We start from the raw sequence: 27,687 nt of genomic DNA, 5'->3' as shown, positions 1-27,687 counted from the left end.
ATAGATTCTGATTGGTACACAAGAGAAATACTGAAGGAGAGGGAGAAATGGGGCAAGAACACAGATAGAAGGGGGAGACGTGTGAGGCACACTGATGCAAAGGAGACTGAGGGAAAAGAAAGATCCTGGCAAATAGAGCACGGACATCAGCAAGATAAAAATATACTGAATGTGTCAGGGTAGGCGCAGGGTTGAAATACAAACTGGGGAATGCAGAAATAATGGAGGTACTGAGAGTTCGCAGAAGCTGAGAGACATTTCAAGAGAGAGAGAGTTGCTACTTGGTGTGAGAATTGAAGGAGAGGGGACAAATGGCAGCACAAGAAGTTGCACACAATGGGGGAAGAGTATATTAATATAGGCAACTTTGAGTAGATATCTGTGAAAGGAGAGTGATAAACTATTCGGAAAGTAAACAAACACTGAGTAAGAGAAGGAATACAACGGGCAAAAAGAAGCTACTTGTGGGGAAAATAAGATTGCAATCCAAGCAATAGCAAAGTATTTTATTGGGAGTGGGAGAAGACACTGAAATAGGAAGGAGAGGCAGACTGGGGGAGAGAAAATATACATGAGGACTGGAGAGAGACACTTGAGGTAGAGGCATGGCAGTGTGAAGAGAAAACACACCAAGAGGGGACATAGCAAGGAAAATAGGAATGTTAGAACTTCCCTTCAGAAGGCCACAGGGCAAGCAGGAGCTACTGGGCCCCACTTTGGGGTTTGAGGTCTTTTACTCCTGATGTCCCGGGGCCCAGCTTACTATACATCCTGAGCGACTGGCCCAAGTACCCCTTCAGCACTTGACTTTCAGTGGTAGCACGGTCAAGCAGTCAAAGGTTTCTCGGGAGAGGTGGGGAAGATAGAGGGGGTGAATACAGACTCGCAACTCAAAATGAGTTCAATAGTAGCAATAAAGGATTGCCCAGGCACATACTTGCTTTTATGGAAAAAAGGAATATTTATATATGGATACAAAGTTAAATACAGCATCCACAAACAATACACACAACTCCCTGAGGTCAGGGCTCTAGTGTTCAATGGGCAGGACCCATAGTCCCACTTGCCACTCACTAGTGGTAAAGGTTATTCCCCATTTATTAGAGGTGACATTTAGATTAAGCCCCAGTTGTAGTCTGAGTCTCAGGAGTCCCACTCAGACTCTGATAAAAGTCAAAAGTATCCCAAAGCCCGAAGCACTATGTGGCATAACAAGCTCACCTGGGTTCTTCTGGCCGTGCGATCAGACTCCCGAAAGAATTATGAGCCCTGAGTCTGCGGGGAGCGGTAGCGGCTACTATTTGTAAGTAGTTCTTGAGGCCTACCTCCTCATGCACATCCAGGCAAATCTGGGTCTCCCAAAGGGGAACCCAGAATCTTCCATGTATTGTACAATTCACAGTCACACACACACCCAGCACATACAAACAGCACACACCGGCTTCACAGTGGTACAGACCAACTGGATGTAGGCCAAGGGTGAGTTAAGCACACAGCAGCGCAACTTTTCATGAGTGAGCCAGTAGGCCTCACTCCAGTGACAGGTAAAAAGGTCTCTTCACTTCTGCTAATCACTGCCACCACCAAGCATGTGCTACTTAACTTCTGGCAAAGGCAGGAGCCTTTCATCATGATGAGAGTAGCACTTTAGGCACCTCTCCCAGTCCAATAAGACTGCAATCCGCAAGATAGCCCTATGTCATGGCACACATGCATGATCCGTGTTCGCCCGTGTTGCAGCTGAGGCACTTGTCTGTCACCATGTGAGGGACTATTCCATCCCAAGAATGGAGAATAGACATATCAGGGGTATGGAGGGACAAAAGGAAATACACCTTGAATGGAGTTAGATACAACTTTATGAACCCAAATACAAGAACAGAGCCCATGGTTTCTTAAACTATGAAGGAAAACATCTCCAAAGACTTCAAAGCCTCTATTTAACAATACCTTAACTAAATTGTTCTCAAATACCACATTGAATTGTTTCATCCTGTGGTAAGCATGCTGCATTTATCTTTAATATTCCATATAACATGTTCTATTGCCTTAAACTGCATACTTTAAATGTTTACATACTAATTTCACTCCCCATTAAATTAGAGCAACATATTTACATTTCAAGCGTTCTTTCTCTTCAAGTCACACTCACCTCTTTCACACACCTTCAGGCGATTAAATTAATCACGATGATGCTCACATTATATCAATGAGGTTTTAGAATTTTCTGATAATGTTCATCAGAAAATATTTCAGTTCAAAATATTTTTCTCTTCAAGTTCTATTTATCTGCCACACTTGTTAATGTTTTCCCTTAAACAATGGAATAAAACTATGCTACCAATACATCGATTATTCAGAAAACTGAATTGAGAACTAATACCTAATTTTGTTTAAATCTTGGAAAACAACATCCAAGGTACGTGCTCTGAATAAAAGAAGGGTACCATTTATCATCTGATCACTAGAAAGAGTGTAATAGGAACCAACAAATTTATGGCACTCAGATTTTTCAAAGAAATTGACTCCAGTACTCATCCTCTTTCCTATCCGGCATTCATTTTACCCACGAAATGCAAGGGTGTTGCTTTACAAATACCATAATATTATCATAGTGCACCTACTAGAAGATATACATTTTCTCACTGAAAATACTAAAGTTTAATGAAATTACAGAACAGAAAGAAGCATGAAAACACACACTGAAATCCACTGGTTATGGTTTAATAGAAAACCATAAATAGCACCTGGCAATGAAAACTGTAGTTCCCTTTTTTATAGGCTGCAAATTTTAACACAATCAAGGATTTCGCCCAAGATGGGTCCACGGCCACTGTAAGTATCTTAAGGAGAAGGTTCAGGAATCATTTGGGCTTTTAGCTACATGGCGCCAGTTGCAGCACAACACTAAGGAATCCACCTGCAATGGAAAAAGTCAAAAACCTGGAATCAGATTACATAAGGTCCGGGGATAGAGGTCTGTTGGGCTCATTGAGAACAGGCGTGGAGGAATTTGGAAAGGTAGTCAGCCAGGTATTAGCATTTTTCGGCCGGTGAGGTGCAGCTAAAAGATAAGAAGAACGGAAGCAGCCTAGGCGTACAATGGCCTGGTTCCTGTGAATTCGATTACACAGGCAAACTATCCCTGGTGTCACTCAAAGGCGTGGTGAAATAGTGGTGGATGATGTGGACATAAATGAAGTGATTGTGGATTATTAAAGACACCTTTATATAGCCCAGTCAATATAAACTTTAAAGCAGATTAGAAGCCTTCTAGACTGGATGGCGTTGCAATGGACAGAAGACTATAGTGTATATATTGGCAGAGAAAATAGCCAAAGCCATTTCAAACTGCTTGAGGGGCATGTGGAAAGGACGGCTGGATCCTCAGATGAGTTTACTAGAGAATTCTATCAGTAATATGAGGCAAAACTGATTCCACACTTTTTAGCAATTTATGAATAGACGCTTTAGAAGGTCAGGCTGCTGGCCACAACTAAATCAAGCTTTGGTAAGCTATATAACTTTGGCAGTTCATATAGAACCCCTTTCATTAATAAACATGGAATGTAAAATCGTGGCCAAAGTTCTGACTTATACGCTGGTCCCTAGTGATGCCAGTTCTTGGTCTGCTGTACCCGTATGGCTTTATTACGGGATGATCTACATCCCTTAATTTGAGAAGGGTGTGTGTTTTGCTGCACACTAAGTAGATCTGGATAACAGATGTGCTGGAAAGTAGATATGCCAAAAAGGCAACTGATTCGGTTGAATGGCTGTACTTGGTTTCCGTGTTGGAAAGGACAAGGGTGGGGTGGCGTTTCCTATTGTGGGTGTGCTTCTTGTACGCACAGCCAACAAAAGTCCACATGAATAGGGTAACATCGGAGTTTTGGCCTTCACAGAGTCACAAGAGAGTTTTGCCAGTTATCTCCTCTCGTTTTCGCGATAGCCTTAAAACCACTTGCATGTCTTTTAAGAGAGAAAAACCTACATAGGGGCTTAGGTTTCACATGCATAGGGTATTGCTCAACATGAAAGCAAATTATACAATTCTTGTTGTTAAAAAAACCTGCTGTTAACCTCTGGTGGAAGCCATACTAAAGTTCATCCAGTACTCTGGCTTAAACATAAATTTGGGTAACTCTGAGTCGATGCCATTATCAGATCATACTGCAGAGGTGGGTCTTGTTTGGGCTTTAGATGACGGATGAATGAAATAAGATATATAGGGGTAGATATAAGTTGAGGCATATTATGGGAGAGGAAATATGGAGAGCCATGAAAACGTTCTCACCACTTAAAATGAGAAGGACCAAGCTCCTGCTTTCTTTGGTAAGTTCTATCTCTCTTCTGAAGATAGTGGTACTGCCTAAATTTCTCTATTTGTTGCTGAATATACCAGTGCACTTGATGGCACAGTACATAATCGTGCTTAGATCTGAAGATGTACGGCCTGGGTGGGTAGGCAGGTATGAGTTTAGTGAGAGGTGTTGATTAAGACTTACAGCATAGAGGGCTAGAGGCCCTGGATTCCAAGACACATTATCCGTTTTCCCAGGCCAGTTATAAAAGTGCTTAGCATTCAGAGGCACCTGTGCCCCCATATCTGCATGCCAAGAGGTCTTTGGTGCGAATAGTACCCCTATATGGGGTCCTAGTCAGACAGCCTTCTGTGAAATACTAAAAGATAAAAGTTTGGGAGATGGGGGATGAGCTTTGCGTACACTTGAAACTGGCTTAATCACCATTACTGGGATGAATCAATAATTCCAAGATTGAAATCAAGTAAGAGAAAGTGTGTAAGAGGTTGCTGGAAAAACAAGGCATGTGGCTGTTTGGTAATTTCATTTGTAAGGACAAAATTAGTGAAGTGAACACATTTGACTTATTCACTAATTACAGGATGAGGCACACAATGCCAAGGCTGTTAAAGGGTTTTCCTATTAAGTCAAAGGTCATAAACGTGCTAGCTGTGTCTAAAAAGATACACAATGGCAGAAAAGTAATTTCCTCGTTACATAAAATGTCAATACAGCACAGGACCAGCCTTGAAAGGAGAGAGAAGACTAAATGAGAACTTGAGTTGAGGGTTGAGATCGCCGAGACTGGCTGGAAAGTTAGTCGAAACAGGTTTCCTGTTGCTGCAAACACAAGGTACTGCAATTCAGATTATTTCAGTAAGAATATTATATCTCGGAAAAAACATCAGAAAGATTCATCCTTAGACACCTGGATGCTGCAGCACATACAAAACAAGCATTTACAATGCAATGGTCTCGGCATTATTAAAGGTAGAGCTATTGGCATTGCTCATGACTTTTTTTATAAATCATAAATAAATGGCATTGTCATTTACATTGCCAATAGCTTAATCGTTAAATAAATGGCATTGTCATTTACAATGCCAATAGCTTAATCGCTCGCAAATGCATGACCTATTGCATTTATACCCACAGAGCCACACACACAAAGCCACCCAAACGCATACAGAGCCACCCTCACACAGTCATTCACATAGAGCCCCCTACACAGAGCCACCCTCACACAGAAAGAGCTACCCACACATAGAGCCACCTACAAAAAAAGTTATCCACACAGAGCCACACACACACACAGAGCCACACACACACACAGAGCCCCCACACACACACAGAGCCACAGAGACACAGAGCCCCCACACACAGAGCCCCACAAACACACAGAGCCCCACACACACAGAGCCCCACACACACAGAGCCCTCCACACACAGAGCCCCCCCCCACACACACACAGAGCCCCCACACACACACACAGAACCCCCCACACACACACACAGAGCCTCCCCCCACACACAGAGCCCCCCCCCCCACCCACAGAGCCCCTCCCCACACACACACAGAGCCCCTCCCCACACACACAGAGCCACACACACAGAGCCACACACACACACAGAGCCACACACACACACAGAGCCACACACACACACACAGAGCCACACACACACACACAGAGCCACACACACACACACACAGAGCCACACACACACACACACACACAGAGCCACACACACAGAGCCACACACAGAGCCACATACACACCCAGAGCCACATACACACCCAGCGCCACATACACACAGAGCCACACACACAGGAGAGCAAGCACAGCGAGGGGGCAGGAGAGCAAGCACAGCCAGGGGGCAGGAGAACAAGAACAGCCAGGGGGCAGGAGAACAAAAGCAGCGAGTGGGCAGGAGAACCAGGGGGCAGGGGAGAAAGAACAGCCAGGGGTAGGGGAGCAAGCACAGCCAGGGGGCAGGGGAGCAAGCACAGCCAGGGGGCAGGGGAGCAAGCACAGCCAGGGGGCAGGGGAGAAAGCACAGCCAGGGGGCAGGGGAGAAAGCACAGCCAGGGGGCAGGGGAGAAAGCACAGCCAGGGGGCAGGGGAGCAAGCACAGCCAGGGGGCAGGGGAGCAAGCACAGCCAGGGGGCAGGGGAGCAAGCACAGCCAGGGGGCAGGGGAGCAAGCACAGCCAGGGGGCAGGGGAGCAAGCACAGCCAGGGGGCAGGGGAGCAAGCACAGCCAGGGGGCAGGGGAGCAAGCACAGCCAGGGGGCAGGGGAGCAAGCACAGCCAGGGGGCAGGGGAGCAAGCACAGCCAGGGGGCAGGGAAGCAAGCACAGCCAGGGGGCAGGGAAGCAAGCACAGCCAGGGGGCAGGGGAGCAATCACAGCCAGGGGAGCAAGCACATAAAAGATGCCGTTAACAGCTCATTTAACAGTACTCAGTTTATCGACCTCAGAAGAAAGGAACAGTGAGCTGCCTTTTATTGAAACCTCTACATTACAGCGGTGAGTTCATGGTACAAACCATCTTGCCAGAGTGACAACCACTTTAATGGCTGAAAGGGTGAAAACCTGTTGGTGCTCTCTCTCTCTCCTTGTGCCATGTATATACTTGTAAGGTTCACCAGCAGCAATGTGTTCAGTTTTCTAGCAGACACCCTTCTTCTCCTTTATATTCTACTCCCAGGGTCCAGGTACATGATTTTTCCTCGTCATTTGTCTAGTGGGCATATAGTGCTTAGAAGCGATGGGGAGCTGCTCGAGCAGTGTTTGGGAAGAGCCTGACCCGGCGGTCTTGGAAGCTTGGCCTCAGGGCAGGCTTCTGCGGGCCAGGGTGATGGGATCTCGGGGCCAGTTATCCCTCCCCCTACAGATGCCACTCAACCCCTCCATCCCCCACCAGAGGCTCCATCCCTACCCACCTGAAGCAAGCAGGGAAACAGAGGCACGAAAACGGCGGGCACAATCACCGGATCACAAGCAGGGAAACAGAGGCACGAAAACGGCGGGCACAATCACTGGATCACAAGCATAGGCAAGAGATTAAGAGTTGGACTTAATGGTGAGCGGGGCACTGGTAAACATGAAAGTGAAAGAAGAAGATAGGAAGAAAGAATTAAACAAATAAGGATGTTGTCATGGCACAAAGATAAAGAGGAACTCAGTGAAAGAAGACACGCCTGGACAATATTTGATTCTTAGAAGCAACCTCGCCAACAGAAATTTTTAACATTATTAAGATAATTTTGCAAAAATACGCTTCTTCACCTACGAGTTGGTGTAGGTCAAACATTAGAATATATCCCTAAATGACATCAGACACCACAGGATACCAAGTGCAGACTATGTCAAAGACACAAGGAAAGCCCAACACATATCTGTCCCAAATGATTAACTGAAAACAAGATCTTACTGAAAAGACTTTTTAATTTTACATGACATCAGAACTGGTCGACACGCCTTGCTCTTTCGCATGAAAGAGGAGACTCCTCAAATAATAGCAGCTTTTATTCAAAAAAAATCTTAAAGCGGATCAGTTATTGACAGCAAAGGTACGGATGAATATTATGTAATCTATCAACTATTTAAAAGCGACGTCTGCCCTTTTAGATGTACCCTGGTTTTAATTCTATTACAAAAGCACTTTAAATGACCGTACATGATTATATCAATTGAACATTTTTAAACAGGTGAAACAGGAGGGGCACTGTTATTTAATTACTTTTTTAGTCTCAAGGTGATTTTGCACCAACCCGCTTGCACTATAAAATAGACAAAGGCAGGAGAACGAACGGCCTTTAAACAAACTGATAAAGTTATTACATTGGAGCTGATCGTAATGAATATTGCAACACGCAAGTATATGCTTTTTATAATTTTTAGTCATGGTATTTTTAACTGATCAATGTTCAAAATGTATTCTAATGCTAGAAAGAAGTTGCTTACATTTAATGAATTTGTAAAAAAAATGTCATTGGTCTAGCTGTGTAAAATATTATGGTTTTAATGAACTGAAATAAACAACTTTGAGGTAGACAAGCAGCTGAGCTGTAACTGAGTGAAATTCTCTGATAGAATGAGATATATGATACACAAGAATGGGAAACTGGTGCAAAGGGGAAGATTTTAAGGTGAAAGAAAACTCAAAAAGATGGATGTGAGAGAAAGAGTGGTGAATGTAAGATAAAAACTGTCAAAAGAGGCAAGAGATTACATGAAAAGGAAAAATGGAAAAGGTGGACATAACACTAGGGAAGAGGTGAAGGTCAGAGAAAGATAATTGTTGAGAAGAGAAAATTTGTAGAAGTGAGAGGGTTAGGGGAGGGTTGGATGGATGGATGGAAGTTCAGCAGGAGACTGTAAAGAAATGATAATAGTAACGCCCTATGAGAGGAACTGGTATATGTAGATCTGAGTTTGTGGTATGCAAAGGCAACACTATTGATCATAGTGGCCACTGAAGCTCCTGTGGCCACTGAAGCTCCTATGGCCACATGTATTTGCTATGGAGCCCAATTGAGTCAACTCTGTAGCTTGGGCTCTATCGCACCCTCATTCCATCCCGATATCATGTATGTAAACCTAATTTCTCCCCTCTACATGCAGTACCTTCCCAATTTCAACTAAAATGTTCCCGCATTTTAACTTCCAAACTCTTGATAGTCATCTCTCTTTCATTCGCATCGCTCTCAGATTTACTCGCTCCTCATGTCTTACTGCCCGTCACCAGCAATCACCTCGCTCTCCAAATATTGCCACTCCCTACACGGTCATATTTCGGGCACAGATATTTCTCACATGTACGATCACCCGTTTAGCTCTTACTTCTCCTGTGTAGACTCTGCTGTATTTGCTCCAAATCCCCTATGCCAAGTTTTACTTTTGCAGGATAACTCTTCTGGTCCCCAAATCTTCCCTCCAATACTACTCTTCGTTCTGAGCCCTCTCCTGCTGGCCAACCTACACCATCTTTTCAATGTATACAACCTCCTAAAACACCCCTCCACAGACTTCCAGAAGGTGACACTCCTTGCAAACCGGAAACACCCTCGCAAAAATATTTATTCCCATTTCACTTTAATGGGATCACTCGCTTGAACATCTAGTCTCACCCTCATTCGAAAGCCGGCTTAGTGACAGATATTCCCTTTTCTTCAGCTCACAGCCTCACATCTCTCACCTTTACCTAGCATCTCTCCACTTCTCGATCCGCTGCTTCCATGTTTTCTCCTTGCTCTCAGCTCCCCAACCAGCACTCAAGTTACTGAGATTATCCTTCTATTTCCCACATACCCTTCTAAATTCGCGCTCTCACACAACCACAAACGTTTGATTTCCCCACCTTTCCCACATGCGCAACAGCACTTCTGGCTTTTCCTCTCTTCTGCCGCACTCTTACGCCTCGAACCTGCAGTTTTTGAGCAATCGTTAAATCGTTAAAACCCCTGCTTACCTTTTGCCCAGAGCGCGAGGGGCTCGGGCTCCCCCCGGGCACAGCCCGGTGCAGTCTTCGTGAACCTGTGGATGCTCAACACCATGGAAACTGAAGACGGACAGTGCAGAAAAACAGTATGCCTGAAAATGGAAAAGGGACTATGCCATCAGCACAACGCAGTTGTGGCTTCCTCCTCATCATGGAGCTAGAGAAAGGACTGTAACTGGGCGGGTATTAGAAACGTGCAAGGTAAGGACAGATTCAAACTAGAGTGCTAACTCTACTCTCAGACTACGTCCCCATTCAGGACGCTTTGCTGTTCGGCAAAACCGCGATCGGCTCATTCATTTAACCGAGCAATGGACTATCAAACGTGCACTCCTCCAAAAATATCTAAAAGTAAAATATAGAACCCTGCCAAGTTATCCAGGTCCACACGTGATGTTTATTCCAATGTAAAACAGGATTACAAGTCCCATAAGTAAAAGGAAACAAGCTGGTGGCAGCAGCTGCAGATAAGCCCCCTCCTTTTCAGACTGGAGGGGCGTGTTTTTTAGGTTTGAGTGACGGATGACGTCACAGATAGAAAGAGCCTAAAAAATACGCCCCCGAATCTGAAAAAGATGGGGCTTAAAGGGGGTGACGCCCCTCTCCTCCAATGGCTGGCCAGCATTTACGAGGCCAGCCAATGGAGAAGAGGGGCGGGTTCAAGCCCCCTAACTAAGAAACATAAAATCTTGGAGCTCCGCCCACACTGCTACGCAGTGCGACGCAGTCCTCGACCTAAAAAGGAGTGGGGGGGGGGGGTGTCTCTTTATAAGCAACTTAGGGGATCGCTTGCCTTAGAAGATGGTAGAAATAATCGGGATTGGGCTACCTAGAGACCCCAGTGTTTTAGTGGGTGATCATGAGAGTGAGGCACTGAGCATTCTGAGAGATGTAGTCCTGATGACAGTACGTGTGGCGCAGGGAAAGCAGTTTTGCTGGGGCATCTGTAATGAGACGAAATACAATTTGGGATATGCATCCCTACTGAGCCAGGGGGAATGAAGAATAAAACGTGCTTATCTAGTTTTGCTGTGAAAGTTGAATAAAATGCATGGAGTGCAACCTGTGATATAAAGACCAGTGTTTATTTCAGTCCAGGGTTAGCCACAACATAACTGGATCCTGACCATGAAGGGAACACTAGAACTTAATGTCTTGTTTACTGTTCCAATTAACTACCTTAACAACTGGAGAATAAAGCACCAGCGAGTAACCTAAATCTCTATTGTAAATTACAGAAGCTTAACATAAACATATGCAAATTTGGCACATCTGCTTAATTATGCAATTATATACACACTTGGTTGGGGACATGGGACAGTGAACACTCGGACTGTTATAGGACACTGGTAGAGTGAACCTTGACACTGAAACAGGAATTATACCAGAAAAAGGACTACACTAATACTATGAGCTTGAAGCAGGACACTAGGGTAGAATAGGCAAAATGGGTTAGTGAGACACAGCTAAGCACACTGGAATACAGAGACACAGATTCACTATGGAGTAGGAAAACAGACCAAGACAGGGAAAAAAGGACATGCTGACACTACACTATAGCCATACTGGCCCAGTGAGTTATCTCACTTATATGTACACAATAAGAAAAACACTAGAATCACTGATCACTCTTGCATACGTTTGGTTCAAGACCAGGTCACATAATGCCAACATCACCTTCCAGAACCTTTCATGACTGAAAAACACACACTCATGGGACACTGTGCATACTGTAAAACCCCAAATCTCCGTGAGGTCAAGAAAATGGCAAACGCTACACTATAAGAAAACCATTAAACATAGTAGAATAGCTAATAATAATGAGCATATTGTTCCACCAAATGATTCCTAGGTCTGGCAAGGACTTACTTGCGATCCTGGCATGTAGATTCTGCTTCATGATCATGTCCTCACTCTGCGATGCAGACTGCAGAATGGTCATGGCTGCTCGGCGTAGAGCGTTGTCAAAGATGGGAAGCACTTCATTTGGAAAAGCATTCAGATACTCGCCGATCTCCATGTTAGTCTCAAAGAGGGTCATGGCATTGACGACAACTGCATAATGGGCCTCTTCATCATTTTCCTTCAAGATCTGCAACAAATCCTTCTGGTGGTGCTCCACGATGTATGACTCAAACACCTGTCCAGTCAATGCAATTTGTTCTGTATTCAAATACATGATTTATCCTACAAAATATTTAAAAAGGAAATTCTTAACTTGATAAAGCAGAAACATGTCAGAACCTCTTAAGCAATATCAAGTTGAACGAACAATAAGGACAAGAAATAAGACATGATAAGCTACTAAACAAGGATTGGCAAAGCCAATAGGTCTTGCATTTGCGGGAGTTAGAGCTATTGCCGTTGTAAATTACAGTCTTTTACCCATGTGTTATGGAATGACTTGAAGTTGACGTATGTGGTGTGGAGTGGCATTATATTTGCTGGATTGAAATTGTTAGTTGTGAAATTGTGTATTTGTGTAGTGGAATTATGTGGTATTGTGTGCACTGTAATTGTGTGGATAGTAATGATGTGGCATTGAGTGCACTGTAATTATGTGGAGTAGAATTGTGTGTTGTGGAGTGGAATTATGTGGAAGGGAATTTTGTGTTGATTGTGTCTGTTAATACTCAAGGGGTGGAGAAAGAGAGAAGAAGGGGAGGAGAATAACTGATGTAGAATAGCAAGCGAAGGACCCAGGCCAACTTGTGTGTTAATGACATCAAGAAACCGACAGGGCCTCTGTGTTTCTTTAAAGTGTATGGTCTTGATCTACACAAACGAGCATTCAAGAAAGCTCTTGTCCATTATTCGGCAACAGTTAACTATCCACCAAATATGCTTATTTAAATCACGCAAATCTAGGCTCATTCTCAAATTCTTCCCATTGTCTCTAGGTGCCACACCACTGTAGACAGCCACTCTAAGAATTGAATTTTCTCAATCAACTCCGTATCCATCAATTTCTTTAATTCCATCCTCAATAGGTCTAAAATAGGATGTGGCACCTTCCGAACTTTATGCGCCACATCTTAAGGATTATTCAACATTCAAAACACTTTCATCATCACAACTACTCTTCAAAAATTCCTTGCAATCTGTCAGTGATGTCAGGTACATGTTTTGAATCTCTTACTAGCAAAACGTGTTCTTTAGTCTTGGGATTAAGAGTGATACCAAAATCTCTTGGGCGACTTCAACCTAACAATCAATCCCCCTTATTGGCAACTTATAATTTTTCTCCAAGTATCCCTACCTTTGAAATGTATTTGCATGGGCACTAATCCAATCACATCAATAGTGGTACCACCATAAGTAAAAAGTCTAATGATAGGGTGTAACAGCCTTATACTCTCTTTAGCAAACGTTTTTCCCCACATGCGATCATCAGTTAACGTGTAAGGTGATCTGGAATCAAACACACAATTCCTTCCTACCAATCAAAATCTTACACTAAGGCATAACCAGCTCCATCATGTCAACATTCTCCGCTTCTTTGACAGCAAATACCATGTTCTTCTCACCTTCATTCAATTCCTCCATTTGATCAACAGTGGTATTCTCACACTTTGTTCCGAATTATTCTTACACACCCAGGCATACAGTATGTCCCTTTTCTTTTTTCTACATTTTTGGCAAATAGCATTTCTCACAAAAAATTAGGATTATTGCCTCTATGTTGAATACTCAAGCAGCGATAACCTTTAAACTTATTTGAAACAGACTTGGTCGACTGTTCTTTCAAAGAATTTGCTTGCTTTTGTTTTTCAACCTTGGGTACCATAGCCATCTCCGATTCATCACGTCCATCCTTCCTCATTTATATGTTCCATTCCCTTAATTATTGAATCTTCCAGACTAGTATTCCTAGCCAAAAGTTTCTCTTTAACCCTAAAGTCATTCATTAATCTCACAAATAGGTTTCTAATCAACAAATCTGTCAAATCCCCAAATTTGCAGGTGCTGGCAAAAAATTTTAAGCAGGGGACACAGTTACCTATACTTTCAATTTTGCCTGACTGCCTCTCAAACAAGCATTTGCAACGGAATAGGTCTTGCAGTGACATTATTTTCAGCTATTGACATTGTAAATGGCAATGCCTTTAAAAAAATTAAAATGCATTGTTATTTACAATACCAAAAGCAACACCTATTGCATTGCATAGTACGGTGTCCGTAAAGACGGCGCTGCACTTATTAAAGTAAAAAAAAAGAAAAAAGCATTTGCAATGCAATAGGTCTCGCATTAGGGAAGTTTGAGCTATTGGTATTGTAAATGACAAATATTTTATTTATGTGTTGGTTTTGAAAATAGCGAAATTAATAGCTTTGTCATTTACAATGCCAATAGTTTTAACTTTCGCAAATGTGACACCTATAACATTTGTAATGCAGTATGTGTTGCGACTTAGATGTATTGATATTACAAATAACAATGGATTTTAATTTTTTTAAATAATTAAACTTAAGTTATTGTAATTTATGATGGCAATAGCTTTAACTTTTGTAAATAACTTGTGTGAAGATTATGATCAGTGTATTTTATTGTGAGGAAAATTCAAGAACAGAAGTGAAATATTAACATCTTTTTGTGACATTAGTAATAAAGCTTGAAACATTGAGAAAACATATTTGAACCAGTTGTTGTTGAATGGTTGCACAGATTGATGCTGTGGTGGCGCTGAGTGTTGTTGTGGTGGCGACAAGTGATGCAGTGGCGTTCAGTGATGCTGTGGTAGCGCATAGTGATGTTGTGGTGCCCCTGAGTGATATTGTGGTGCCCATGAGTGATGCTGTGGTGATGCGATAGATAGAGTGAGGGGCGATAGAGTGAGGGGCGATAGAGTGAGGGGCGATAGAGTGAGGGGCGATAGAGTGAGGGGCGATAGAGGGCGATATATAGATAGAGTGAGGGCGATAGATAGATAGAGTGAGGGCGATCGATAGATAGAGTGAGGGCGATAGATAGAGTGAGGGCGATAGATAGATAGAGTGAGGGGCGATAGACAGAGTGAGGGCGACGATAGATAGACAGAGTGAGGGGCGATAGATAGAGTGAGGGGCGATAGGGTGAGGGGCGATAGATAGAGTGTGGGCGATAGATAGATAGAGTGAATGTGAAAGGCAGGAATGAATCAATTTTGAGGCGGCAAGTGGGGAGGGAACATCCTAAGAAGTGGCAGAGGCGTAGGAGTGGCCATTTCTCTAAAGGGAAAAAATACGTTTTTTGTACAGAAACATTTATAAATGCATGTTACATCAAATTTTAGCAGAAGTGTATACAAGTACAGAGTGACACAAATGTGAGTATTTCTGGGAACGCCTGGCAGAAACCACTTCCAATGAATATGGCAGAAAATATTGTGAATTGCTGAAAAGTCAGCAATATATAAACTGTAGGTGAATTTTATGAACTGGCCATTGTTAATATGAGCAATTTAACGTAGTGTGTGTTTCCAGCGAAATGACTTCAATCGGGTTTGTGCTGTAAAAAACTGCAAACAAAGCAGAGCCTCACGTGGTGCCAGTGTTGATCTCTGCAACCGGAGATCTTTTTTGTTTCATCAGCGGGAACATCAGTGCTCTCGGCACTGGCATCTAATGGTTAACACCATACTTAGAACAGTCTACCATTTGGTGGTACTGCTCATCTAATTTAGAGGTTAGCAGAACAGTTGTTTAGGAATAATGTATACATTAAAATTGCTAATACCTGCTGCCCCAGCAATTCCTTTAGCTTTGGGGACCTGGAATAATCTGAGCTGTCGCATTTACATGTGAGAGATGGTTAGTAGTGTTGGCGATGAAAGGGGCGATAGGTGGTGGAAGCTGCAGTGGCCTTCTGGTCAGAGCCCTGGCGCTTAATATTTTACAAAGTAAGCACTGGGGAAACATCTAAGGTATTGTGGACTATTCACAACTCCACCCATCTGAAGAGCTTCCTCCGTATACAGTGGATAAAGTGACCTTCAGGGAAATGCTGGTCCCGTTATGCCTGTGATTTGGGGGGGGGTTGATCAGGCAGAACTGGGCAATGAAGAGGCTCTGGCGTAATGGCTGGAGCAGGCGACTTTGATGCAGGGGAACTGGATTTGAGTCAGCATTCTGACAACTTTGAAGTGCTGGTACAAAAGTAAGGGGGGGAATCAAAACAAAGTACATAAAACATGAAAGGCGACCAGCGCACAAGACGGGGTGCTGCCATGATTGAGTGTTAAAAAACTACTTGGTTCAGCAGCGCACAAGAAGACTCCTGCAGCCATGATTTAATGTGCATGTAATGTACATGAAGTGCTGGAAATAAAACAAGCTCTCGGCATTGCTGTGGCGGGGGTGCGGGAGCGCAATCCTTTGAAGTCTGATGGGGGGTGGGGGAGCGGCTTGGGAGCAGATTCTTTTGAAGGCTGATGCCGAGGCTCAGACAAATGGTGGTGTGCAACCGGCTTCCTTTGAAGTCTGATGCCGAGGCATGGTGTTGGATGTGGCTGGCGATGATGTGCACGCACCTGCCTCACACGCACGCCTCACATGAACTGTACGCGATCCGCAGTTTGGTAGACTTTTTGAACCACTTACTATACTCTCGCCTATTCAATCCCTAACGGGATAGAACAGGCGAGACCTAAAAAGTGTGGTGGGGGGAGAGAAGCAGAAATGACGAGACATGTGAGATGGGGAAATAAGGCATGGAGAAGACCGTATTCTGCTCAGGGTGTGGCGAGTTTAGTGAGGCACAGTTGCGTAACTTTTGGTTTGGGGTGTATAGTTTGGTATGGTTGTGTGGTATGATAGGTGGTGGTGTGTGTTTGGGTTGGGTGCTGGAGAATGTACTTATGTGAGAATGCACGTCTGTGGCTGTGCTTGATGAGGGATTGCGGAGCATCACAATGGCTGAACTACCTGGCTTCAGAAATGTGCTGATATTTATTTAGAAAATGAAAAAAGCTTGTCCAAGCCCCACACTAAAAAATACGCAACACACGATTCAGACCACAAACACAATAAGAACATGACAAAACACACTAAACACACAAACCTATACTCACTTCATATAATCCCAGGGCTGCCCTCACTTTTACCGCTAGCCTTAGAAGGCAGTTAACAGGTATATTATTCCATCGAACAAAAACATCTTTAGCGTTCGAGAAAGGTGTGGGGCCATTTTGGAAACGTTACTTTGTTCCACGAAAGGAATTTGGAAGTGCTGGGTGGAAAACCTTGCATTGGCGTTGCACTTAGTTTTAGGACACACATTTACATTTATCTCTTTAGCAGATATTTTATGTATATATTATCCTCGAAACCCAATGAATAGTGAATGGATTTCTCAATGCGCCACAAGAAGAACATGAAGGGGAAGGTCTCAGTTTATGTTAACTTGCAGACATTCCAGCCACACCTTCTGAAATCTGTTAGGATGCATGGGTTGCCTTGCAAGTTTGTGAATGCACAGAAACATATATATTTGTATCAATTCCCAAACTCCAGTCTGACCCATTCCAGCCCTGGATCTGGTCAGAATACAGGGTGGGAAGGGGAACAGACACCCGCCTGAATTGGCAAGAATGTAGGGAAAATAATGTTTTCGCATCAGGGTATAAAAGTGCATTTTCACGAGAGGCTTGGGCTCTAGTCTCCTTTACACTATGTGGATTTATGCACGGGGAGAACAGGAGTCCATGCAAGATGTCACATGACATTACCTATTGCTATATTACCCCAGGAAATATGCGATTAGCACAGCATTCCAGGCATACTTAGGGGATTTTTGTTTTACCACTGGACTTGGTATCTCGATTTTTGGAGAAAACATTTTCTTTTCACTCGTCACATGCGGACAATCCCTCTGAGAAACGAGTGCAAGCTGTCAATAGTTTATTTCTAAAATGTTAAGATTCCTGTGTGAGCAGAGGGAGGTTGAAATCCTGATTCTGTCAGTTATACAGGAAGGCCGTGCTATTGACTCTGTGCCAGCCCCACCGTCTTTTCATCAACACCACCCTGATTCCCTATACCATCTATCTGCCTTAGTGCCAGGGTCGGCTGTAGTGCTGGAGGTGCCTGCTGTAAGCCTTTGTATGTGCCCTTTCCTTTTGTTTTAAAAGGAAAGAACCCAAGAGATATGGTTTTATATATGGATTTATTATACCCATGACCTCCTTCTGCAGGATTCCCTTACCTCCACCTTCCAACAGTGCCCCTCACCTCTCCATAGCCTCCTCTCGGACATGCATTTAATGTTTTTTTAATTGTGCTGGATTGTTTACTGACACTTAGTTCTGTGATCTCTATACAATGAGCTGTGCATGTCCACCTCTTTCAAATTTGGCTGCATTGAATTCTGCCTTCATCACTGGGGAGCACAGCTGTGGTGTGTCAGCAGTGGTTGTGTCAGCAGCAGTGGCTGTGTCAGCAGCAGTGGCTGTGTCAGCAGCAGCGACGTGTCGGCAGCGATGTGTCGGCAGCGGGTGTGTCGGCAGCGGGTGTGTCGGCAGCGGGTGTGTCGGCAGCGGGTGTGTCGGCAGCGATGTGCCAGCAGCGGCGTGCACAGCAGCGGCGTGCACAGCAGTGGCGATGCAGCAGCGGTGTGCCAGCAGCGGTGGTGTGCCAGCAGTTGTGTGCCAGCAGTGGCGTGTCAGCAGTGGCGTGTCAGCAGTGGCGTGTCAGCAGTGGCGTGTCAGCAGTGGCGTGTCAGCAGTGGCGTGTCAGCAGAGGCGTGTCAGCAGAGGCGTGTCAGCAGAGGCGTGTCAGCAGTGGCGTGTCAGCAGAGGCGTGTCAGCAGTGGCGTGTCAGCAGTGGCGTGTCAGCAGTGGCGTGTCAGCAGTGGCGTGTCAGAAGCGGTGCGTCAGCAGCGGGGTGCCAGCAGTGATGTGCCCGCAGTGATGTGTCCATGTAGAAAAAACAATGTTCCAACAGGTTTCACTTCAAAGGACAGTTAAACATACATGCAAACTGCATTACATAAATAAGAAACAAGGAGACTCAATAAGAGTGTTTGAAGGCTGTTAATCGCCAAAGTTACATCACACGGAATTGCACAAGGGCATACAGTTAAAGCAGCACTGTACAGAGGGAATCTTGTGACAACCCGAAGGCACTTGGTGTGTGGTGATATTTACAAGTGAGTAAAAGGTGACGACGCAAGTGAGCAGAGTGAACAGCGTGAACGGCGCGAAGTGAACAATGATGAAAATATATACAGGTAATCCACCAAATATGCTTATTTAAATCACGCAAATCTAGGCTCATTCTCAAATTCTTCCCATTGTCTCTAGGTGCCACACCACTGTAGACAGCCACTCTAAGAATTGAATTTTCTCAATCAACTCCGTATCCATCAATTTCTTTAATTCCATCCTCAATAGGTCTAAAATAGGATGTGGCACCTTCCGAACTTTATGCGCCACATCTTAAGGATTATTCAACATTCAAAACACTTTCATCATCACAACTACTCTTCAAAAATTCCTTGCAATCTGTCAGTGATGTCAGGTACATGTTTTGAATCTCTTACTAGCAAAACGTGTTCTTTAGTCTTGGGATTAAGAGTGATACCAAAATCTCTTGGGCGACTTCAACCTAACAATCAATCCCCCTTATTGGCAACTTATAATTTTTCTCCAAGTATCCCTACCTTTGAAATGTATTTGCATGGGCACTAATCCAATCACATCAATAGTGGTACCACCATAAGTAAAAAGTCTAATGATAGGGTGTAACAGCCTTATACTCTCTTTAGCAAACGTTTTTCCCCACATGCGATCATCAGTTAACGTGTAAGGTGATCTGGAATCAAACACACAATTCCTTCCTACCAATCAAAATCTTACACTAAGGCATAACCAGCTCCATCATGTCAACATTCTCCGCTTCTTTGACAGCAAATACCATGTTCTTCTCACCTTCATTCAATTCCTCCATTTGATCAACAGTGGTATTCTCACACTTTGTTCCGAATTATTCTTACACACCCAGGCATACAGTATGTCCCTTTTCTTTTTTCTACATTTTTGGCAAATAGCATTTCTCACAAAAAATTAGGATTATTGCCTCTATGTTGAATACTCAAGCAGCGATAACCTTTAAACTTATTTGAAACAGACTTGGTCGACTGTTCTTTCAAAGAATTTGCTTGCTTTTGTTTTTCAACCTTGGGTACCATAGCCATCTCCGATTCATCACGTCCATCCTTCCTCATTTATATGTTCCATTCCCTTAATTTTTGAATCTTCCAGACTAGTATTCCTAGCCAAAAGTTTCTCTTTAACCCTAAAGTCATTCATTAATCTCACAAATAGGTTTCTAATCAACAAATCTGTCAAATCCCCAAATTTGCAGGTGCTGGCAAAAAATTTTAAGCAGGGGACACAGTTACCTATACTTTCAATTTTGCCTGACTGCCTCTCAAACAAGCATTTGCAACGGAATAGGTCTTGCAGTGACATTATTTTCAGCTATTGACATTGTAAATGGCAATGCCTTTAAAAAAATTAAAATGCATTGTTATTTACAATACCAAAAGCAACACCTATTGCATTGCATAGTACGGTGTCCGTAAAGACGGCGCTGCACTTATTAAAGTAAAAAAAAAGAAAAAAGCATTTGCAATGCAATAGGTCTCGCATTAGGGAAGTTTGAGCTATTGGTATTGTAAATGACAAATATTTTATTTATGTGTTGGTTTTGAAAATAGCGAAATTAATAGCTTTGTCATTTACAATGCCAATAGTTTTAACTTTCGCAAATGTGACACCTATAACATTTGTAATGCAGTATGTGTTGCGACTTAGATGTATTGATATTACAAATAACAATGGATTTTAATTTTTTTAAATAATTAAACTTAAGTTATTGTAATTTATGATGGCAATAGCTTTAACTTTTGTAAATAACTTGTGTGAAGATTATGATCAGTGTATTTTATTGTGAGGAAAATTCAAGAACAGAAGTGAAATATTAACATCTTTTTGTGACATTAGTAATAAAGCTTGAAACATTGAGAAAACATATTTGAACCAGTTGTTGTTGAATGGTTGCACAGATTGATGCTGGCGTGGCGCTGAGTGTTGTTGTGGTGGCGACAAGTGATGCAGTGGCGTTCAGTGATGCTGTGGTAGCGCATAGTGATGTTGTGGTGCCCCTGAGTGATATTGTGGTGCCCATGAGTGATGCTGTGGTGATGCGATAGATAGAGTGAGGGGCGATAGAGTGAGGGGCGATAGAGTGAGGGGCGATAGAGTGAGGGGCGATAGAGTGAGGGGCGATAGAGTGAGGGGCGATAGAGTGAGGGGCGATAGAGGGCGATATATAGATAGAGTGAGGGCGATAGATAGAGTGAGGGCGATAGATAGATAGAGTGAGGGCGATAGATAGATAGAGTGAGGGCGATAGATAGATAGAGTGAGGGGCGATAGATAGAGTGAGGGGCGATAGGGTGAGGGGCGATAGATAGAGTGTGGGCGATAGATAGATAGAGTGAATGTGAAAGGCAGGAATGAATCAATTTTGAGGCGGCAAGTGGGGAGGGAACATCCTAAGAAGTGGCAGAGGCGTAGGAGTGGCCATTTCTCTAAAGGGAAAAAATACGTTTTTTGTACAGAAACATTTATAAATGCATGTTACATCAAATTTTAGCAGAAGTGTATACAAGTACAGAGTGACACAAATGTGAGTATTTCTGGGAACGCCTGGCAGAAACCACTTCCAATGAATATGGCAGAAAATATTGTGAATTGCTGAAAAGTCAGCAATATATAAACTGTAGGTGAATTTTATGAACTGGCCATTGTTAATATGAGCAATTTAACGTAGTGTGTGTTTCCAGCGAAATGACTTCAATCGGGTTTGTGCTGTAAAAAACTGCAAACAAAGCAGAGCCTCACGTGGTGCCAGTGTTGATCTCTGCAACCGGAGATCTTTTTTGTTTCATCAGCGGGAACATCAGTGCTCTCGGCACTGGCATCTAATGGTTAACACCATACTTAGAACAGTCTACCATTTGGTGGTACTGCTCATCTAATTTAGAGGTTAGCAGAACAGTTGTTTAGGAATAATGTATACATTAAAATTGCTAATACCTGCTGCCCCAGCAATTCCTTTAGCTTTGGGGACCTGGAATAATCTGAGCTGTCGCATTTACATGTGAGAGATGGTTAGTAGTGTTGGCGATGAAAGGGGCGATAGGTGGTGGAAGCTGCAGTGGCCTTCTGGTCAGAGCCCTGGCGCTTAATATTTTACAAAGTAAGCACTGGGGAAACATCTAAGGTATTGTGGACTATTCACAACTCCACCCATCTGAAGAGCTTCCTCCGTATACAGTGGATAAAGTGACCTTCAGGGAAATGCTGGTCCCGTTATGCCTGTGATTTGGGGGGGGGTTGATCAGGCAGAACTGGGCAATGAAGAGGCTCTGGCGTAATGGCTGGAGCAGGCGACTTTGATGCAGGGGAACTGGATTTGAGTCAGCATTCTGACAACTTTGAAGTGCTGGTACAAAAGTAAGGGGGGGAATCAAAACAAAGTACATAAAACATGAAAGGCGACCAGCGCACAAGACGGGGTGCTGCCATGATTGAGTGTTAAAAAACTACTTGGTTCAGCAGCGCACAAGAAGACTCCTGCAGCCATGATTTAATGTGCATGTAATGTACATGAAGTGCTGGAAATAAAACAAGCTCTCGGCATTGCTGTGGCGGGGGTGCGGGAGCGCAATCCTTTGAAGTCTGATGGGGGGTGGGGGAGCGGCTTGGGAGCAGATTCTTTTGAAGGCTGATGCCGAGGCTCAGACAAATGGTGGTGTGCAACCGGCTTCCTTTGAAGTCTGATGCCGAGGCATGGTGTTGGATGTGGCTGGCGATGATGTGCACGCACCTGCCTCACACGCACGCCTCACATGAACTGTACGCGATCCGCAGTTTGGTAGACTTTTTGAACCACTTACTATACTCTCGCCTATTCAATCCCTAACGGGATAGAACAGGCGAGACCTAAAAAGTGTGGTGGGGGGAGAGAAGCAGAAATGACGAGACATGTGAGATGGGGAAATAAGGCATGGAGAAGACCGTATTCTGCTCAGGGTGTGGCGAGTTTAGTGAGGCACAGTTGCGTAACTTTTGGTTTGGGGTGTATAGTTTGGTATGGTTGTGTGGTATGATAGGTGGTGGTGTGTGTTTGGGTTGGGTGCTGGAGAATGTACTTATGTGAGAATGCACGTCTGTGGCTGTGCTTGATGAGGGATTGCGGAGCATCACAATGGCTGAACTACCTGGCTTCAGAAATGTGCTGATATTTATTTAGAAAATGAAAAAAGCTTGTCCAAGCCCCACACTAAAAAATACGCAACACACGATTCAGACCACAAACACAATAAGAACATGACAAAACACACTAAACACACAAACCTATACTCACTTCATATAATCCCAGGGCTGCCCTCACTTTTACCGCTAGCCTTAGAAGGCAGTTAACAGGTATATTATTCCATCGAACAAAAACATCTTTAGCGTTCGAGAAAGGTGTGGGGCCATTTTGGAAACGTTACTTTGTTCCACGAAAGGAATTTGGAAGTGCTGGGTGGAAAACCTTGCATTGGCGTTGCACTTAGTTTTAGGACACACATTTACATTTATCTCTTTAGCAGATATTTTATGTATATATTATCCTCGAAACCCAATGAATAGTGAATGGATTTCTCAATGCGCCACAAGAAGAACATGAAGGGGAAGGTCTCAGTTTATGTTAACTTGCAGACATTCCAGCCACACCTTCTGAAATCTGTTAGGATGCATGGGTTGCCTTGCAAGTTTGTGAATGCACAGAAACATATATATTTGTATCAATTCCCAAACTCCAGTCTGACCCATTCCAGCCCTGGATCTGGTCAGAATACAGGGTGGGAAGGGGAACAGACACCCGCCTGAATTGGCAAGAATGTAGGGAAAATAATGTTTTCGCATCAGGGTATAAAAGTGCATTTTCACGAGAGGCTTGGGCTCTAGTCTCCTTTACACTATGTGGATTTATGCACGGGGAGAACAGGAGTCCATGCAAGATGTCACATGACATTACCTATTGCTATATTACCCCAGGAAATATGCGATTAGCACAGCATTCCAGGCATACTTAGGGGATTTTTGTTTTACCACTGGACTTGGTATCTCGATTTTTGGAGAAAACATTTTCTTTTCACTCGTCACATGCGGACAATCCCTCTGAGAAACGAGTGCAAGCTGTCAATAGTTTATTTCTAAAATGTTAAGATTCCTGTGTGAGCAGAGGGAGGTTGAAATCCTGATTCTGTCAGTTATACAGGAAGGCCGTGCTATTGACTCTGTGCCAGCCCCACCGTCTTTTCATCAACACCACCCTGATTCCCTATACCATCTATCTGCCTTAGTGCCAGGGTCGGCTGTAGTGCTGGAGGTGCCTGCTGTAAGCCTTTGTATGTGCCCTTTCCTTTTGTTTTAAAAGGAAAGAACCCAAGAGATATGGTTTTATATATGGATTTATTATACCCATGACCTCCTTCTGCAGGATTCCCTTACCTCCACCTTCCAACAGTGCCCCTCACCTCTCCATAGCCTCCTCTCGGACATGCATTTAATGTTTTTTTAATTGTGCTGGATTGTTTACTGACACTTAGTTCTGTGATCTCTACACAATGAGCTGTGCATGTCCACCTCTTTCAAATTTGGCTGCATTGAATTCTGCCTTCATCACTGGGGAGCACAGCTGTGGTGTGTCAGCAGTGGTTGTGTCAGCAGCAGTGGCTGTGTCAGCAGCAGTGGCTGTGTCAGCAGCAGCGACGTGTCGGCAGCGATGTGTCGGCAGCGATGTGTCGGCAGCGGGTGTGTCGGCAGCGGGTGTGTCGGCAGCGGGTGTGTCGGCAGCGGGTGTGTCGGCAGCGGGTGTGTCGGCAGCGGGTGTGTCGGCAGCGGGTGTGTCGGCAGCGGGTGTGTCGGCAGCGGGTGTGTCGGCAGCGATGTGCCAGCAGCGGCGTGCACAGCAGCGGCGTGCACAGCAGTGGCGATGCAGCAGCGGTGTGCCAGCAGCGGTGGTGTGCCAGCAGTTGTGTGCCAGCAGTGGTGTGCCAGCAGTGGCGTGTCAGCAGTGGCGTGTCAGCAGTGGCGTGTCAGCAGTGGCGTGTCAGCAGTGGCGTGTCAGCAGTGGCGTGTCAGCAGAGGCGTGTCAGCAGTGGCGTGTCAGAAGCGGTGCGTCAGCAGCGGGGTGCCAGCAGTGATGTGCCCGCAGTGATGTGTCCATGTAGAAAAAACAATGTTCCAACAGGTTTCACTTCAAAGGACAGTTAAACATACATGCAAACTGCATTACATAAATAAGAAACAAGGAGACTCAATAAGAGTGTTTGAAGGCTGTTAATCGCCAAAGTTACATCACACGGAATTGCACAAGGGCATACAGTTAAAGCAGCACTGTACAGAGGGAATCTTGTGACAACCCGAAGGCACTTGGTGTGTGGTGATATTTACAAGTGAGTAAAAGGTGACGACGCAAGTGAGCAGAGTGAACAGCGTGAACGGCGCGAAGTGAACAATGATGAAAATATATACAGGTAATAAATATCTACATTAGCAATCATTATTTGGCATTTTCATTTGAATATGAGCAAAGCAGAGGAGTTGTGCCTATATTTATTACCTGTATATATTTTCATCATTGTTCACTTTGCGCCGTTCACGCTGTTCACTCTGCTCACTTGCATCGTCACCTTTTACTCACCTGTAAATATCACCACACACCAAGTGCCTTCGGGTTGTCACAAGATTCCCTCTGTACAGTGCTGCTTTAACTGTATGCCCTTGTGTAATTCCGTGTGATGTAACTTTGGCGATTAACAGCCTTCAAACACTCTTATTGAGTCTCCTTGTTTCTTATTTATGTAATGCAGTTTGCATGCATGTTAAACTGTCCTTTGAAGTGAAACCTGTTGGAACATTGTTTTTTCTACATGTATACCCTACCCAGTTCCGACATGGTCTATGGGTCTTACTCCTGTCTTTATCTGTACCGCAGTGATGTGTCAGCAGCGTCATGTCAGCAGTGACGTATCAGCAGCGGTGTGTCAGCAGCCGCGTGTCAGCAGCGGTGTGTCAGCAGCGGTGTGTCAGCAGCGGTGTGTCAGCAGCGGTGTGTCAGCAGCGGTGTGTCAGCAGTGGTGTGTCAGCAGTGGTGTGTCAGCAGTGGTGTGTCAGCAGTGGTGTCAGCAAGCGGCGTGTCAACAGTGGTGTCAGCAGCGGCGTGTCAACAGTGGTGTCAGCAGCGGCATGTCAGCAGCGGCGTGTAAGCAGAGGCGCCCGGGGCAAATTCCTCCTACACTCTCACTGCCCTTGACTACGCCCAAGAGAACAGGAAGAGCCAGTCCTGCAAACTCTCCAGGCATGCGGCACACCAGAATTACGCTGCGCACCGAGAGTGTCCATTTACAGCTTACAAAAATAACTGAGACGTGAGAAATACGGATTGACAAAGCCCCCATCCCCGGCATGGGTGGCAATTAGTGCGTGACCTGTGCCATCACAATACCAATTCAAACTAGGACTCTCGGCCAGGTTTATACAGTCACTGTGCCGTTCGGGCTTCGTGGCGCTATGCATTTTTCTTAAAAGTGTTAATGCCGTTCGTGAACAAAACTCAATGCATGTTTTAAAAATATGAAATGTTCACAAGAAACCACAGTCAAGACAGTTGTCTAGCCCTAGGCACTGCCCCTTCATAGGACTGAAAGACTTCCTACCGTAGTAACGCTCTTTTATAGCACAGCTTCAAACATATCAGTGTAGTACCTAATGTGGCAGGGTGGTGCAGTGTGTTATGGTGCAGAATGTGATGTTCGTCTTCGATCTCTTATCTTTATGGGGCCATGTGTTTCTAATTAGCGCGGAGGCACGCACTGCCCCCGACCTCTCAAAGGAAAAAATGATTTAGGAAACTAAGATTATTTTCTTTGAGAATCCGGGGTGGGGGAGGAGTGTGCTCCTCCATGCTAATTAGAAACACATGGATCCATAAAGATAAGTAAATGCTTCAGGACAGCCGTGAAGCAGTCGAGCCTGTCCGGATGGGCTGTCTGAAAAAGGGAAAGGGCAGTGGCCACAAAACCATGAAAATGAGGGGCCAGGCTTCAAACCCCTTTCTTAAAACTCCTCTCTAACTACAAATCTCGCTGAGCGAGCAGTGTATGCGCTGCAACGCTAGGCGGGACATAAAAATGGGTGTCTCTCAAAAACATTTAGCTGTTTTTCAAAATGCTGTTCCAACATTTTTACTTATAGTTTATATAATCTCATGGGTTTCTTTCAGCATTCCCTATATTTCACTCCTCCAAACGTCATAAATACCCCTCCTCCCCATACTAAGGTTGTGTTACAATACATACACCCGGTTTCCTGGATGCAGAAAACTCTTCACCACCTATCGCTACTAAATAGGAGTCAAATAATTTCTTCCATCTTGGTCACGGTAAGATTGTATCACCAGCATCAGGCAAAATTGTGATGGTTGTGTCATTCCAGTCACAGGCATTTCTGTTTAAAACAGTTAGGTAAAATAATAAGTCAAATATGTAAAGAACACAATTAACAAATACAATAATCTAAAATAACAAACCACCTGAAGCATCACTCCTCTGCAATGCAATGATTAATTTGAAAACGTTGTGTAAATCTAGGAGAACAGTGTATTTACTAGCTGTTGCCCTTGCAATCGCTCTTTTTTCCTCTGTAAAAGTTGGCAGAGATGCTTGCTGCTCCAATCCTTAGAAGCCGATATACAGATGGTCCTGATATGGGTAACTTGTTTAAAATTGGGCAGACCCAATATGGGCTTCAATTTTGATGAAAGTTCTAGACCCCTTTGGGT

General features: G+C 44.2%; 1 protein-coding gene across 3 annotated transcripts in view; it reads right to left on the bottom strand.

Moving 5' to 3' along the window:
- MCM9 (minichromosome maintenance 9 homologous recombination repair factor) overlaps nucleotides 1-27,687 on the bottom strand; it is a 352,109-nt gene that overhangs the window by 310,332 nt on the left and 14,090 nt on the right. For all 3 annotated transcript variants that reach the window (XM_078648476.1, XM_078648477.1, XM_078648478.1), the window contains exon 2: nucleotides 11,677-11,994. In XM_078648476.1, coding sequence (XP_078504602.1) covers nucleotides 11,677-11,986 — 310 coding nt within the window. In that variant the 5' untranslated portion in view covers nucleotides 11,987-11,994. The remainder of the gene's footprint in view (nucleotides 1-11,676; nucleotides 11,995-27,687) is intronic.

This window comes from Lissotriton helveticus, chromosome 6 (genome assembly GCF_964261635.1).
Source record: "Lissotriton helveticus chromosome 6, aLisHel1.1, whole genome shotgun sequence".
Classification (NCBI taxonomy): Eukaryota; Metazoa; Chordata; class Amphibia; order Caudata; family Salamandridae; genus Lissotriton; species Lissotriton helveticus.
Note: the sequence above shows the minus strand (reverse complement) of the source record. Positions and strands in the feature narration are given on the sequence as shown.